Raw genomic sequence first — 17,499 nt, 5'->3', positions numbered from 1 at the left:
CTGAGATGTCGTTGCCTCGTCCCCAAGACACAAAATGTGCAGGAATACCTCACTGGTCTCTGCATTTTCTAAATACTCCACCATGTTGTTCCCCACCTTTTAAATATATGACGCTTGGTATTGAAACATAACTAACATTTAAGTTATGTGCATTTCATGAAAAAACACTAAGGCCTAATAAAAATACTAATTTAGTTAGAAAATGTCAAAATCCCCTTTTTAGTCTTTTACATCTGAACAAATTAAATTTACAATGATATTATATACATATATCGTTTAATTTTGAGAATATTTATATCTCACGCATAGTGATTATTAGAGTACAAAAAATTAAGCCAAAACTTACAGGTTGTACGTCAATGAATGACTTCCGGGATTCCATGGTTGTGGGTCTGAAGACCTTTCCTTTTTCTTGTATATTGAAGGGAAAGCAAAATGGGCAGCACTCTCCCCTTTAGCATCTAAACCATGAGAAAAAACAAATCGCGAGGACTTCGAGTAAAAACCGCTGGCCTATGTTAACTTCTTAAATACAACATGAAAGTCTTGCGCATAAAACGCATTCTTACAAAGTTAAAAGAAAGTCAAACTCGCATCCACACTGGCGAGTGGTATGATGCAGCAATAGGGAAGAGACACCACACCACTTACTGTTTTCTCTGAGACGCGAGTGCAACATCAGCCATTTTGCCCAGTTGCGACTTATAAACGAGTGGTTAATTACGTGCGCCATCATGCGGTCTGGTTACTTTCTTCACTTAAATTCCGTCATTTACTGTCAACATGACTGATAATGTTTGCTAACGTTTTTAATTAAAATCGAGATTTATCAATAAATAAAGCCCAAATTCGAATGAATCGAAAAAATCTACGAAATCGCCCTACCCTGACACCATTACATTTCAGTAACAAATAGTACATACCAGTAATATCGACGCGGTTTAACGTTATTAAAGTAAGTTAAGGGGCATCGTTTTTAGCTAATGCAGGCAGGAGCTAACCTTAAGTTACCTGAGGGGAAAGAAGCATGAAAATGCAAAACGTAAAAATTATGGATCTGTGTAGTTGATGGATCCGGGATGTCCCACAACCTTGAAAAAAATGCCCTTAAATCTAATTTAGTATGAAATGGTCTAATTCTGACTAAACAATACAAGCCATACAGCCTGCACACAGTAACTGAACTTTCCTTTGAGCTAAGGTTAGTTTTTTCTATGAGGCATTAAAGTAACGAAACGTTAAATGTTTTAAGTAACACACACACACATACACACACACACACACATATATATAAATATATAACATTAATTTAACGATAATACGATTGTTAAGGCCTTTTTTGTCAAAACAAGTTTTATCTTGCTAGGCTTCCACTTAACGTAAATCATTCGCTGAATAAAACGCTAACTCTGCACAGCGACAGGTTAAATATTGCATTTAATTGTTAAATCCGTGTGCTTTTACCACAATTGATTTACCACAATTGAGAGGAAAATAATCGTAAAATGCATACATTTACCTCATAATCTAGCTGCTGCTGCGACGTGCGTGGCCGTTTAGCTACGAGACGAGTGAAGAATCCAGAAAGTTCGATGATGAGGAAAAATGAATGAACCGTTTGGGTCAAAATAACCCAACCCATGCGGTTAAGTGGTGAAATAACCCCTACAGTCCATTTGACCCAGTGTGTGCAACCCAACTGTGTGTTTACAGTGCCTCAAACAACCCAACATTTTGACCCAGCTCAATTAACCCAAAAATGTGTTTACAGAAATAACCCAGCAATTTTTAGAGTGTATAGAGGTCTTATACCAGTTTGATCAAGATTTGAAATTAATTTACGGAAAAGTTCACGTATCTGATTAAAAATAACATCAGAAACAGCTTAAACTTGTTTTAAACATGGGAAAATCAACATGTTATAAGCGGGATAATCCATGGCTAGCTGTTCTTTTAAGGATTTCAATGCACTTCGCACCGGGCACTTGGCCTCCATGTTGTGCATTAAGATCCTTTAATGCATGGCTAGCCATGGATTATCCCTTACTTTTGTTCTGTTATGAAACAGACTACATTTTGAAGGCAGATTCTGATTGGCCAAGTCATGTCAAACAGCCATAAAATGCAGATGTTCACCATGAATAAAATGACTGTGCTCTAACTCCTGACCATTAGTTACCCAAAAGGGCTCATGTGACACCCCTTTTCATCTCTCCACTGGCTACCGGTTGAAGCCTGTATCAGATTCAAGTCACTGATGTTTGCCTACAGGACTATCACTGGATCTGCACCGGCATACTTTCGAACCCTACTACACTCCTACACCCCATCAAGAACCCTGCGTTCCGCAAACCAGCGGCACCTTGTAGTGCCTTCTCATAAGGGCATTAAATAACTTTCCCGCCCATTCTCCTTCACAACTCCTTCCTGGTGGAACATTCTTCCTAACACAGTCCGGTCAACCACATCTCTCACAACCTTCTCTCAACAGGTAGTGGTCTAGCTTTTGTTGAAACTAGTAACTTTGTATTAGCACCTATCATACTATTGCTCTTTTATGACATATCGCTTATTGCTCCCCGAACTCTTTGTAAGTCGCTTTGGATAAAAGCGTCTGCTAAATTACTAAATGTAAATGTAAATAACAGTGACATAAAGTGTCTGAGCTGTAACCCAGTGTTAAGTGTGCCAGACACATGTATGAGACGTGATATGGGTCATGTCCAGGTCCCGGACCCCAACCCCATTTTTCATGAGATGATCTCAAAGATCTAAGAGTTTTTCTATGACCACAAAAGGTCTATTTCTCTCAAATATGTTTCGCAAATCTGTCTATATCTGTATTAGTGTGCAAGTCTCCTTTGCCAAGATAATACATCCAGCTCACAGGTGTGGCATATCAAGATGCTGATTAGACAGCATTATTATTGCACAGGTGTGCCTTAGGCTGGCCACAATAAAAAAAGCCACTCCAAAATGTGCAGTTTTACTGTATTTTATCAAACAGCACAATGCCACAGATCTTGCAAGTTTTGAAGGAGCGTGCAATTGTCATGCTGACTGCAGGAATGTACACCAGAGCTGTTGCTCGTGAATTGAATGTTCATTTCTCTATTATAAAGCGTTTCATAGAATGAAGTACATCCAACCAGCCTCACAACCTCAGACGACATGTAACCACACCAGCCAAGGGCCTCCACATTGAGCTTCTTCACCTTCTAGATTGTCTGAGTCAAGCTCACATTTGATGATGTTTTTATTGTAGCCAGTCTTAGGCACACCTGTGCAATAATAATGCTGTCTAATCAGCATCTTGACATGCTGCACCTGTGAGGTGGATGGATTATCTTGGCAAAGGAGAAGTGCTCTCGAACACAGATTTAGATGGATTTGTGAACAATATTTGAGAGAAATAGATTTTTTTTTAGATCAGCTCATGAAAAATATGGGCAAAAACAAAAGTGTTGCATTTATACATTTGTTCAGTGAATGACACATATAATATAAAACATGTTAATATAAATTACTTTCAATTCTGCTTTAGAGCTACTACCCGAAATAAGTATCTCAACACAATATCATGGCAATTTGTAACTTTTAATTTCATTTGTATGTTTTAGTATGATCTTCTTTCGTGCCAGTGACGGTTTAGGGGTGGTGTTTCAGTATTGCTGTTATCTATTCGCCATATTCACGTATGCCTCACATTGTACACATTTGTACAAACTTTCTACATCAAAATAGTTACGAGATCAAGTTGAGTATCTTTTCTATATGATCATGTTATTACTCATGTAAGTTTTTTTTAAAACGTGTATATTGCAAGGGTTCAATGTATAACATGAGAAAACGGTTTTGAGATTCCTATTTGGATTCATTCATTTAACTTTACACATTTCGCCCTCCTAGAGAACACACATAAGAATGATCAGATCAGGTTATTCTTTCAGGTGTGTCATCCTAAATGGCCAGTGATAAAAGTGACAGGTGAAAAGCACTTCTCTTATAACTGAAATCTTATCGCAGGTTGAAGGGAAGTCAGTGGAAAGATCAATGCACTCCCTCAGCCCATGATTAGAACGTGTTGCAACTGGAAACGGTTTCCATGACAGATTTGAATTGATCATGGGTGTTCCCCATACAATGACGCAGCTCCCAACCATTGTGCGATGCATCACTGGAGAAATGTATGATGTTACGACTGTTTCCTGAAATCTTCGTTTGCTTTGCAGTTTGCCAATGCTCAACAATTCGAAGAATGTTTATTGAAAACACACCACATGACACTTGAGTTATAATGATAACGCCAGTGATGTACACCAAGCATCGAAAACGCATCTGATCCTGAATTAGTCAGGATGGATGTAGTCACAGTTACACAAAAAACACTGTACTGTTGTGATAACCTGATCCCTCTATTGTTCTTACAGTGCACATGCATAAAGTCTGAAAAAAAACACTTCTCGCTGTTATCAGTCACAACGTTAATAATACGTCAGACACACCCATTTATGGTGCCCATCATTATAGCACACTGTTATATTTTTACGGTGTTTATCTAACATGCGTCAAAGTTGAAGCCAATATGATTGTGAACTGACAATAATAAAACACTTTCTTTAAACAGATCTTATCTACACATCTTCTTACAGGGATTTCCCTCGGATATATCATTTTCACTGCACTTTCCCTCTATGATGCAAAATGGTGCAAACCTTTGTCAGTGCTCGAGTACAGAACCTTCATACAGTATTAGAATCACAAGCAACATGAATGTATTCATTTAATTCAGTTCGAAAGTACTTCACAGAACATATTTATTGCAGTGTGGATCCCCCTGCAGTGTCTTAGTGGTTGATGTGTGGGCGGGGCCTGGACTTTTTATACATTTGGCAGATGCTGTTATCCAAAGCGTTATTACACTATACATGTGTTTCTAAGTATGTGCAATCCACTGGGATAGAACCCATGACCTTGGTGTTGCTGGTAACTTGCTTATACAGATGTTTGGCACCAGAATATATACCGGTAGTAGTATAGTTCCATCCATCAGACCACTGGATTAATGGCTTAATGTGTTAAATGAGATAGACTGACTGAAAAATTGTGGTGTCGTCATGTAATGTGATTTACATTACTGCAGTTCATGTGTCTAGATTACCAAATCATATTTCTATAGTTTATGTCTGCTGCTGTGTTTAATCTCTCTCTATCTCTCTCTCTGTTGGTACCGTGCAGTGTCAGGTACAGTGTTGACATTAGATAGGGTTATTTGCTTCTCAGGCCACGATGGCTCATGTCTCTATCGGCTGACAGACTGATAGGATGCTGCTCAGAGGCGGTGCTGAGTGAGGGTTATTACCTGCAGACTTTAGACTGTGGAGATATCAAATGTGTTACTGTCAACCACAACACTAGAACATGCATGATGCGTTATTTGCTAATGGTCATGAGCTTTGCAGGACTTTAGGGTGTAAAATCCACAACCTTTCAAATCGACAAGAATTTCCTGCACATAAACAAGCAGCAACTGATGTATGTCTCATTCAAACTATGTGGATGAAGGCATTACTGTGGCTAGAGATTTGCTTGTTCTTGTTGGCAACTTAAAAACTACAAACGCTGGCTTTTCTCTGGTGGACAGGAAGGATGTTTCGATCCTTAATCAACATAATATTACGGGCTACGACATCGACCTCAAAACAGTGGGCATTTTCCTTCATTTATCTTCATTCCTTAATAAAAAGAGTTTTGTTTATTTATCTCTCTCTCTGAAGGATATGTTGTCAGAGACAAATGTCCTGATCATTATACAAATACGCTGGTTGTTCATTAACTTCTTAGGTTTCATCTGCTGAGTGAATTCTTTGTTCAAGCTGGCTGATCAACAATGATCTCCTAACCAGTGATCAATATGTTTGTAAAATATTTTCCCTGGGATTTTTACGATTGAAATAGAGGTTATATAATGCTCTTAGAAAGATTTCTAATAATAACTTGCTGGTATGGTCAGCCTCTCTATTTTATCTCTATTTAACTGCTTCATCTAACAGAGAAGAGGGTGGTACTATCAAACAAGAGGTCATATCATCATACTGTAATTCCCCCATGTTGACAGAGACTTGTGGGATGATGGAGGTAGTGTTGCATGTGAAGGGAAAGCTCTTCACACCATGTAACTTCTCAAATTTGCAAGTCTTAAAGTGTTTATTTATGTAACATTTGACAACCTTGTTGGCCACCGAGTCGGCATATTGCGTAACCATATGGCCTAACCATTTCCCAGTTGTAACACATGACGAGTTTGGTTCCAACATTAGATTAAAAAAAAACTTTTTTTATTGTGCATTCCAGTTAGTATCAATCAAACTGCAGTTGGTTTGCCTTGATTAAGCCATAATAACTCAAAATTACAGCTTACTAACTGAAAAAAACACAATTAAAATATGATAACATCATAGAAACATGTGTTTTTTTTGGAACCAAACTCGTCATGTGTTACTACTGGGAAATGGTTATGACAATTTGCCAAATTCTGCCAGCAATGTTGTCAAATGTTACAATGAAACCAAATGTTTGATTACTTTCCAACTAGTGGCCCCAAAGAAAAAATGTGATCATCAGCTTGGCTTTCAAACATTTCTCAATCCTCCCTGTATATCTTTGGTTAAGTAAAGAGGTAGTCCCACCGCAAACTCACAGCATTGGTCAAGTCGACATTGTCAAAGATGTTCTGAGAGCACCACAGTCTCACTTTCAGTCTTTGGGACAGTTAACCTTCCAAACCATAAGATATGTCTGAGAATTAACACTGTCATTTCATTTACTGTTTATTTTACAGTAAACTGTCATGATTCCGCTATCATGTCATGTTAATTCTTGGTCTTGCAGCGGAGTCATGGCATAGCCTTAGGTTTTGTGTGAGAAAGACATGGCTTTGTTGTGATTCTGACTGCCAGGTGCTTTCTCGTGTCTCGTCAGTGTTTCCCGCCATCTCGTATCCTCGTTAACCTTCCCTGAGTGTTTCAGTACCCGCACCTAACCCTTGTCAATTATCCTGTGTTTGTTTCCCTTTAAAGCCTCCTCTTGTCTATTGTCCTGTGCTCGTTCGTTGTACTGGTATGCCTTGCTACTTCATGCTTTATGCTATGCCATGTCTTTGAGTCTAGTCTAGTCTAGTCTAGTCTAGTCTAGTCTAGTCTAGTCTAGTCTAGTCTAGTCTAGTCTAGTCTAGTCTAGTCTAGTCTAGTCTAGTCTAGTCAGTGTGAGTGTTTTGTTAGTCTAAGTGTTTTTGTAGTTGTAATTCTTGTCAAGTGTTTAGTCTGTAGTTAGTTCAGTTTAGTGTGTACCCTGTTGTCACCCCCTCGTGGGTTTTTGTTTTGTTTCTGTTTTCTGTGAATATTAAAGTCCTTGTTAACCCCTTCATCCCCGTTTCGCTGCCTGCAATTGGGTTCTCTAACACATCCGTGACATAAACAGGCTAGTATACATATTAATGAGCCCACTGAATATTTTCTTTACCACCATTGTTTTACCTTGAAGATGTAATGATAACTTTATATTTGTAAACATTTGTATGTGTTATACAAGGCATTGTTTACATTTTCTTTTTAAAACAAGCTTTTGTTAAACTTTCACACACCCCCTTCCGATTTTATCTGAAGAAAAAGACGAATAATTTTGCGACTGATACAAAATATCAGTAAAAATACAGATCAGATATTGCCTGTGTTGCACACTCCTACACGTTGCCTTAAATAATTAAACTTCAAGTACTAAGAATGCTGGTCATGGGCAACACAGACCCAATTTCAGTTTTATTGCACTTTTTCCAGTGCTCTGGTTATGACATGTAACCCAGTTCACCATTTGTTAATCCGTCATTTCAGTGGCTCAGGCTTCAAGGAGTGCATTAATTTAGAGGCTACTATGAGTCTCAACAGATCAAACCATCAGTCGGCCACCTGTAGCTACAGAATAAACAATTCAGAGTGAATAAATATGTGTCTGAAAGAACTTCAGAGGTTAAGACCAACAGAATGTACCGTTTATAAACCCCTAGTTGAGGCTGAACCAAACGTTTCTCTTACCTAAACAAAAACCTATCTTATCTGAACCATTGCTTCACACATTGCGCAAAACAGCTGAAGATTACCTATGAGGTGGGTTATCAGGGTTAATGTACACATCTCATCTTAGAGTGTACAGTATAAATCTGTATATTATCTGACGTATAATAATATATGTTCCTTTAAGATGTGACTGAACACTTTGTTAAATTATGCAGCTACACATTACTTATAAATAAATCTTGCAATAATATCACATGGCGAAACTAAATCAAAGGAAAAAGAATGTTGTTTCAATGTAGTGACACTAGGGTTCATGCCACCTACAGTATATCCCAGATTGCCTTAACCGTACTATGGGTGAACTTTTGTGGCAGGTCATGCTTCATTGCTCCATCCGCAGGTGGAGTGTATTCAGTAACGTGGACAGACAGGTGGACATGTTTTCCTCTTGTGAAACTCCCACTTTCTTCCATGATACTCCCTGTCCGAGGCTACCCTCAGCATGGATACCCCGGCTGAATATTGAAAAATTTAACTGCTTAACTTAGTTACATTGTATTGTTGACAATCGCTGACATGTATGTAGAGAGTATGGACACAATTTGGGCTGTTTTTTGTTGAAAAACAACACCTGTCAAACATCATCATTATAAATAAATATACTATATTGCCATGAAAATACCTTACCATATTAGAAGAACAGTGATAGAAAGATACTTATCGATATTTCCTGTAACTAGTGTGTAATGGTACCTCTTCTTCTGCGTTTTTATTTGGAGATTCTGCACAAGAGCGCCATCTGGCTCTCAGATGCAAAAGCATTTAAACGTACTTTACTGACAAACTGCGCAAAATTTATGTGGGATTTATTTTCAATATATCATGTAGCCCTAGACGCTTTCAATCAGAGGCGGGTTGGCAGAGAATTAACTCTAAACAGATGTGTTCATCAAAAGATTTATTTCCCATTATTACCAACAGACATAATGTAAGTCAGAGATTCACTGTGTAGTGGAGACATCCATGTAGTAGCTTTATTGTTTAGAACAAAAGTGCAGCTTGTGGTTAGTGACGGCTTAAATGGAGCATTATTGACAATTTATAATAAAGTTATGTATTGTTCATGCTACTTTGAGTAAAGTCTTGGATGGCCCTGTTTGATAAACCCGCACCAGCAGTAATTAACAGAACATAAGACTTGTTATCCAAAAGCAGCACAAAAATTTATTTCCATTCCTGATCCATTTGATATAACTGTTCCCGCAATAATCTACTAAATGAAGAGAAAATAATTAATAATTTCATGGAACACAAGGAATAAAACCAACATTTTAAGATGTTTAAGATGTCCGAATTATCCAGAGAAGAAGTCAACATATATTTTAAATAGCAAAAATCTAATTGAAATAAAACTATTAATTCACACTATTCGCCAGGTAGTTCTGTTAATATTAATTATAAATATTATTTGAAATTGTATTTATTTAATTGAAATATTCTACGTTTGCGGCGCTGGACAAATGAGTACTTATGTAGGGTCATAAACTTTTGGCAGGAAGGTGACCCAAGACTGGTCTCTAATTGGCTCGAGTCAGATCATTAACTCATTTTTGTGGAAACGTATCAATACTGATTTTACATGTTTGACCACTTGTGATTAGATGATTTTCAACCTTTTCACAGCTAATATTTTTCTCACCCAGAACCACATTATGAAGTTTTAGTTTACAAGTATAGATTGGGTGAACGTGATTGTAACAATGTTCAAAGTAAGGAAGGAGGCGGGAACCGACGAACGTAACACAAGCTTTTAATATAACAAAAACAAACAATAAAACAAACTTGAAATGCAGACAGCTCCCTCACGGTCGATTGACGGCCACACGGTTAACTGTCGCTGACTGTATGCTCCCGGAGCTCCTCCTCGGCTGTTCCCTCACAATCCTTGTTCCGCCTTGCTTGTTACACCTATGTTTTGCTTTCTTTTGGATTGTTCAAATCGATCAAACCAGGAAATGTATTTTTATTACGTGGCAAAAATGTATGGTCATAAAGTGGGAAATGCGAGTATTGACTGAGAAACAGAGACAAAAGTGTCTTGTAAACCTGAATCTGTGGTTGGCAGGCGCTTGGCCTGTTATGGGGATCTAATGCTTAACGCAAGATTTTTCACTTTCTCCATTTAATAAGGGCCCCTTCTTTTAACAAAAGCTAATGTTTATTACAAAAGACAATTAGAAATTTGGGTTTACCTGGTGGTTGTTCAGGTCGTTAAACATAGGTACTTTAAGATAGTGAATTCCTATGGAGAAAATCACTTCTCCAGCTGCGCCTCACATGGCATCAAAACCACACAATTGCAAACTACTTATTACAGGCAGGAGCAGGTTTGGTGATCCCTGTGCCACAGTGTTAAACTCTCTCATACGTACAAATGCGCATATTTATAAAAGAGCAATTTCTCCTGCAGCGTGCACATGTCGCCAGGCATGTTTCACCGCTGTAGTCTTGGGTGCGACCGCACCATCCTCGAGACAGAAAGGCACGATAACTACCTCACATGCGTTCGTGGTAAAGGTATATTGCGGTCACGGCTGGCTGTGGTCATCGGACACAGCCGCAACACCGTTTGCTTCTTGCTCAACAGCGGCTAAAAAGCCAGCTGCAGCGGAGACCGGCGGTGGTGATATGGGAGTCTGGGTGGCCTAACTCCGTCGCATTATTGCAGCGGAACCCGCCCAGGCCCCGTCGTGCTCACCGAACCAGTTTTCTATTGGCGTCGCCAGACAGTCCCATAGTGGAGCCACGCCACGGCGTGCAGAGGATCAGATTTCGGCCGTAACATCGGGTGCCGATTTCCTGACATCAGACGCTGAGAATTCCCTGCAGCTCCCGGCTATGATTGGGCGAGCCCAGGATGAGCCCGAAGTGGAGATGTAAGGCATACACTTCTGTGCACAGATGTGCTACCTAGAGGCACCAACCAAGACTCATACAGCATGCCTCATGAGAACATGCCCAGTCAATGCTGTGCTGCCTGGCCCTTGTCAGGCAACAGTCAGTGCTCGCTCTGAAACACTTAGAGGCTCCAGGGACATATAGCTTCCTTTTCGGCAGTCATGCTGCACAGGTTGATGCATATGAGACCGCTTCAGCATTGACTTCAGAGTCGGGTTCCATGGAGAGCGTGGCACACCGGCACAAGGCGTGTTCCCATTTGGCTGTCCGTTTACGCGGAAACTGCGTTTTAAGGGACTGATAACGCAAACTTTTAAAAACGGGTTTCAAAGTGCAAGTTTTTAAAAACCACGGCGTTCTCATTTCTGTGTAAACCCTAAAATATGCAAGAATGAGAAAAAGACATCGTGCGCATGCGTATTATGTGTGGGGGTGTGGTATGCGCATGTACATCCAAACACAACGAAGAAGAAATAAATACATCAATGGCGGATTACATGGTTTTTTTTGCACTGCGCAATAGTTTGTTAACTTTTTTAGCAAAAAAATATTTTGGATTTAGATTTACTACACCAGTGCTATAACCACCAGCGGAGCCAACATTTTATTTACAGCAAAATCTTAACACTTATTCACGGTGACAAAGGGTTTTAAAACGGCGCTTTTGGATCAGACCCGGGAGGACGAGAAGATGGTGGTACAACTTTGTCAATGGCGTTGTTGACGAGCTTCAATGGAAGTCCCTTTCGAATGTCCAAACTTTTCGCCATTTTGTTTATTTGTTTGTATATGTGCGCACACTTCTCTTCACTATGAATGAAGAGAAATGCAGCGCTCTGTATTATGGTCTCTTTAGCGACGGAGGTCCGCCTTCCAAAATAACCCCAAAAAGGAGGACACTTTGCGGCATTTATTACTGCATCTGGTGTACTCGCAAATATAATACAATTGTGTCTATCATATCAATGGTATCATGATACAGTGAAATAGCCTACTCTATTCATTGCCAGACCACTTGATCAACAACATATCTTGATGTAGACCTATGTGTTACAGAAGAGGCAAAAAAGTGTTTGTTCACAGTATTTGTATTAATTCAAGACACTCCTGTATGACTGGTGATGCTTGACTGCATGATAGACTTTACAAAGCTCTGCAGCGCAGATTTTGTCATCCTGAGGTGATGCTGCTTCTCGAAATTAAGACCTAAGGGAAGACGTGCCAGCAGCTCATCAGTTACCTTTATGTTTTTCAGTGGTGGCATGTCGGTCAATGGCGGCTTTCCCTTTACTACTAACGTCCACTTCACAGCGACATAGTGTGCAAAATCCATGGAAAGCATCTCTACTGCTTTTTTAAATGAATTTGTGGTCTTTTGTCCATTCCGGATTAAATGATGTCGGACGTTTCGGCATGTTAACGTTATGATGTGACGTAGCCAGTACGTGGACTCTTGTCTTCGTTTTTAACCAATGATATATCAGATATTTATTTGACACCTCTTTCAGCCAATCATTTGTTTGACCGGAGATCTTACGGCGTCAGATGCCATGCTGCTGCGTCCCAATAGAGGTTCTAGAGCACGTTTATATCTTTTTTGAACTATCATCACAAGGGCCCTTCAAAAGGGTTTGCTTAGGGCCCACAGATCGGCACAGTCACTATGGATAAAAGGGTCTGTCAAATGAATAATTGTAAATGTAAACTGAAATATTCAGATTTTCCGATATTCCGAGTCGAGATAATGTCCTGGCTAAGAGGTTTCATGGGGACTTAAGTTTCATTAATAAATTCATTAACTTTTAACATTTCCTATGTAATTGTTGATATTTCAATAAAAAATATTGTATTTATTATTATACAATTATTTTCATAGCAGGGGTTAACTGGACAGTAATAGCAAGCCAAACTTTGACTGAGTGTGCGGTGGGAATGCAGGAGACAGTGGGATGTGGACGGGGGTGATGGGTGTGCCACCATGTGCACATGCTAAATTACACAGAGTATCTCTGGGAGTATCTTGGATACTTTAGAAACAATTTAAACTATGTAGAACATGGATTTATTGCTGCTGTGATACAAAAATAATTCTAAGCTTTTTAGCTACTGTATTATATACAGTTCCTCTAAACAGTTATTTACAGTGCTATTAGAATGAAAATATATTAAATATTCAGAAAAACATACAATGGAATAATTTTATAAAATGTTTCATGAATAAATGGAAATTATTTCATAACATGAAATCGTTAATTTATAAGACGTATTATATATTCTATTGAATATTTAATGTAAATAATGCAGCTTCATTTTGATTGTTATTTGTTTATAGAGTATAAAGGGTTATATGGCATTGTCAGATTCTACCATGCCGTGGTTTTCATTTGTAATTCATATTTAAGTATGAAGCACAATGCACCACTTGTCAAGCGGCTGCTGGGTGGGATTTTGTGACACATGGCTCAAGTGTTTGCCGTCACATCACATCACAAATATTCTCAACATGTTTCAGAGTTGTGAAATTTCCTGTTTCATTCTCCTAAAGGGCACTGGGCTTTCTTTAGGAAAAGTCCTGTCCTCAGAATCAACAGTTCACCGGAAGTAATGTGCCATTACACATCCATTGTTTCCCTTTCTGACTCATTTCTGTCATACAAGGAAGAGGTCTGAAATGTTCCTCCCTTCCAAAAGACTGCAGGAAAACTGTTTACATGATGGTGATGTATATCTGCCAACATTTTTCCATAATTTTAATTAAATGTACATATTTTTTATCATTTTGCTGTTGCAGTCAAAATGTTGCATGTGCAGTGAATATACAGCTTTTATGTACACATGCATATTAAACTGCCTGTGGAGAAACATGAAGTGAACTCAGGTGGTTTTGCAGCTTTGGTGTTTTAAACGTATTATCAACGTTTCTCAAGAGTTTTTGTTCTCTAACCCTCCGTCAAAGCACAGGCAAGAGAATGAAAACAGTTGTCGGCTGTATTCACTGTTCACTTACATAATCCAGTGTGAAACTTCCTCATAACAGGCTGCTTTCTTTATAAAGCCGGATTACTGCGACGTCTTATCCTTGATCACACAAACGCTGCAGATATTTCAGCCAGAGGAACACAAAGTGTACAGTTCAGTTTATTCGTTTCGTTTGTGATCATATATCAGATGAATTAAGAGCCATTGAAAATTATGTTAAATGCCTTCAGTGTTTATGGGGCTTGCACTTGAGGAAACAACAGGGCAGTAGTGGTTTTTTTTATAAACGTTTTCCACATCTGGACCCCATGTCGTCCATATGCACAGGTGTATTAGCTGTCGGAGAGTTTGTTTATGATGCCATCTATAGTCTCAGATAAGAAAGACCCAAGACTGAAAGACGTGACTCATAAACCTATTTGAAAACTCACTAAATAAAATACATTTCAGATTCGCTTAATAGGACTAGGTGTTATAATCCCACTATTTCAGCACAGTTGAATTGCCCAATAGGACAGTAATAATTCTGTGGGTATTCTTCCTGAAAAATAAATATTTCGAAAGAAATTAAATGCTAATATTGCTTGTAATTTTTCTTTATTTTCTGGGGTTAAAATAAACAAAAATATATGTTAATGAGCTTGTCTATAAACAATCAGTTTTAAAAACTGTCATCTTACCTAGATTCACAGTCATAAGCTGAGTTGTTGGGTTTGCTGGAAATGTGCATTTGATGGCATTTAACACAGGCCCATAAAGTAACCTGCGATTTAATGTTTTAGCAACAAAATTGGCGATAGAGAGAAACTTTGTCAACCCTGTTACTATCAAATGTTTTCAAAGGAGATCGTATTTGTCTAAAAGATGTAAAGTCACTTCATTAAAGTGTAAAATGTGTATATTTCACACCTCAAAACAGTGAATTTTAAGTTACCTCTAATGCATTATGGCATAAGGAAACATCAGTGCGAAAACATCCTTCCACTCATGTCTTATGTCAGGACATTTGTGCTCACACAGTATAATGTCAAGCTGTTTCCTGTCTCCTCCCAAGTGGAACTGCTGGTGGGTTGGGGGGGGGGCTCTTAAAACCCTTCCACGTCTCCATCCAGCCAGCCTAGTATCCTGTCTTACTGTGTGAACATGTGCTCTCTGGGTTTCGCCAGATCTTTGGGTTTTGCTCTCTTACCTCTTGCCACCTGCTGTATCTTGGCTAATGTCCTGCTCTTCTTCCCTGACGCTCAGGTCACTTACGTTCAGGAGAATTATGTCACCACATATGTCTGGTACTTTATGGGCATCGGAGGAGGTGGTCTGGCTGTAAGTATCACATTTGTTTTAGTAACTGTCTTTGTGTTGCTGAATTTGTGCAGAGATTTGTGAATTGATATGTCTGTTCGGGTCAGGGCCCCCACAGGGGTAAACTGAAATCACCAGCATTGTTTCCAACAATAGAAAATTGTCATAAATGGCCTTGCAGTAGGCTGAGCCTTGTGTTAACAGCACAAAGATCAGGTTATTATTATTATACCAAATGCATACATTTTAAACTCAAAGGAAAACCTGACAAAAACTCTTTTCTGTGTGAAATTCAAAATAAAAATGCAAAAAATATATCTAGTCCTTAAATAAGGCTAATAAAAATAAAACCCCTTATTCCTCAAATGCAAATATTATAGTCATTGGTACATTCCCATTTAATAATACTCATATTTTCATAAAACTTCTCTTCCTTATATTAAGCGTCTGCTTTCTTGTCTGGAACTTTCCGCAATGCAGTGGAATCCAAAGTCCTGCCGGACATTTTCTGTTCTTGTTGAATTTCCTGCGTTAGAATGCATCACATGACACACATTGTTGACTTTGAGTCAGTACAGTATAGCCCTGCTGATGAGAGTAAGACACATTTGACATGAAATGCTGTCTGTCCATGTGCAGATACTGTTTGCTGCCTTTGTGTTTCTGGGAATGGGCAAATGTGCGGACGCCTGTGGGACAGAGAACTGTGCGGTGAGTGTTTGGACGTCATCTCATATTGACATCTCAGTCCCTGACAGGTTTAACAAGACCTTCATGTGTGTCTTTAGATGTGTGGATCAGTGATAGCAGCTCTGGTGGGAATGGCCGGCTCTGGATACTGCTTCCTCGTCTCTGCCTTCGCCCTACTGAAGGGACCTTATTGCTTAACCAAGACTGGATGGATGTCTCCTTTCGAGAATGATGGGGCAAAGTATGGGTTCTCTGCGATATAGTTTGCTCTGACTTCATGAAACCAGACTCCTTTAACTCTGTTCTTCATTCATACAGGTATCTTTTCGCCCGTGATGAATGGTCTGAATGCATTCAGCCCAAACACATTGTGGAGTGGAACTTGACGTTGCTGGCCATCCTCTTGGGTCTCAGTACAATTGAGTTCATCATATGTGTCCTGCAGTTCATCAGTGGACTGGTGAATGCCGTCTGCCGGCCCTGCTGTTATAAACAGGAATACAACCTGAATGTTTGAAGATCTATCAGATGTGAAGCGTACACATTCATGATTCCCGGAAGACGTTCTACTGAATGTTTCTGGAGATTGAGTCTGTGTTAGCAGTGCATGCTTTCTGTATAGAACAAAGATGTCTATATTGTTCACATTTTGTTAAGTATAAATGTATTTTTGTATGGGTTTGTAAGTTTTGTAAGTTATTTTCTATATTATTGAGTGATAGAAATATGCTTAAATAATGTTTTATATACAGTATCTATATTGAAAGTTGCTGTATGTTTTTATGATCATTTTCATTAGTAAATGTGTCATTGAAGGCTTAACCTTTAAAAATAGTTTTGGACTTTTTTATTTTGGTTTATTGACCTAATTTGGATCAATTTGTGTTTTAGTGTTTGTATATTAAGTGGACTACAGTATTCACTGCAATACCTGAAGAATATGTCTCAAGCCTTATTCTCTTATAACAACATAAAGCTTCTGGACTGAGATTTGGACTTCTAAGTACAAGGCTTTAAACCTGAAACATACTCATGTATGAAAGTACACAAAACTTTAGAAATTGTTATAGAAACAAGCCGTTGTAAAATCTGAGGAGCAACAGTTTGAATAGAATTCTACTGTGAAAGTTATTTACAGCGTTGGGCTTGTGATCGCGTCTGCCAAATGAATAAATGTAAATGTAATTGTTTGTTTGGTATTTATTCTTCTCCGAACAAAGAAAAATTATCTTTAAAAATATTTTTTCCTAATGGGCAACATTAACAATACAGACCATATTTGACACTTGACATGTATGGATATGCATGTCTGTCATCATGCTGTATATTAAGATTTTTCCCAGTTACACTGGATCACAAGTGTAAATCTTATAGAAAAGTATTATAATATTACAATGCATTTTATTTATTTCATAATGTTAATGTTTTCTATGATTTCTCGGTTCAAATATTTACACAGTCTGCTAACATGCATTTTCTTTAAAGCTCCTTTTCAACAATA

The 17,499-nt window shown here is 38.6% G+C and overlaps 1 protein-coding gene across 2 annotated transcripts; it reads left to right on the top strand.

Annotated features, from left to right (window-relative positions):
- The first annotated feature begins 13,592 nt into the window (after positions 1–13,592).
- tm4sf18 (transmembrane 4 L six family member 18) lies at positions 13,593–17,188 on the top strand. Of its 2 annotated transcripts, XM_079471155.1 has the most exons (5): positions 13,593–13,747; positions 15,255–15,329; positions 15,948–16,019; positions 16,097–16,239; positions 16,317–17,188. In XM_079471155.1, the coding sequence occupies exons 1-5, from the start codon at positions 13,742–13,744 to the stop codon at positions 16,513–16,515; spliced, it is 495 nt and encodes a 164-aa protein (XP_079327281.1). In that variant the 5' UTR covers positions 13,593–13,741; the 3' UTR covers positions 16,516–17,188. The 2 variants fall into 2 exon arrangements, with proteins under 2 accessions (XP_079327281.1, XP_079327280.1); XM_079471154.1 differs by lacking the exon at positions 13,593–13,747 and having other exon boundaries at positions 15,130–15,329.
- Positions 17,189–17,499: the final 311 nt, after the last annotated feature.

This window comes from Barbatula barbatula, assembly GCF_947034865.1.
Source record: "Barbatula barbatula genome assembly, chromosome: 13".
NCBI lineage: Eukaryota > Metazoa > Chordata > Actinopteri > Cypriniformes > Nemacheilidae > Barbatula > Barbatula barbatula.
This window is presented reverse-complemented; position numbering and strand designations above follow the sequence as displayed.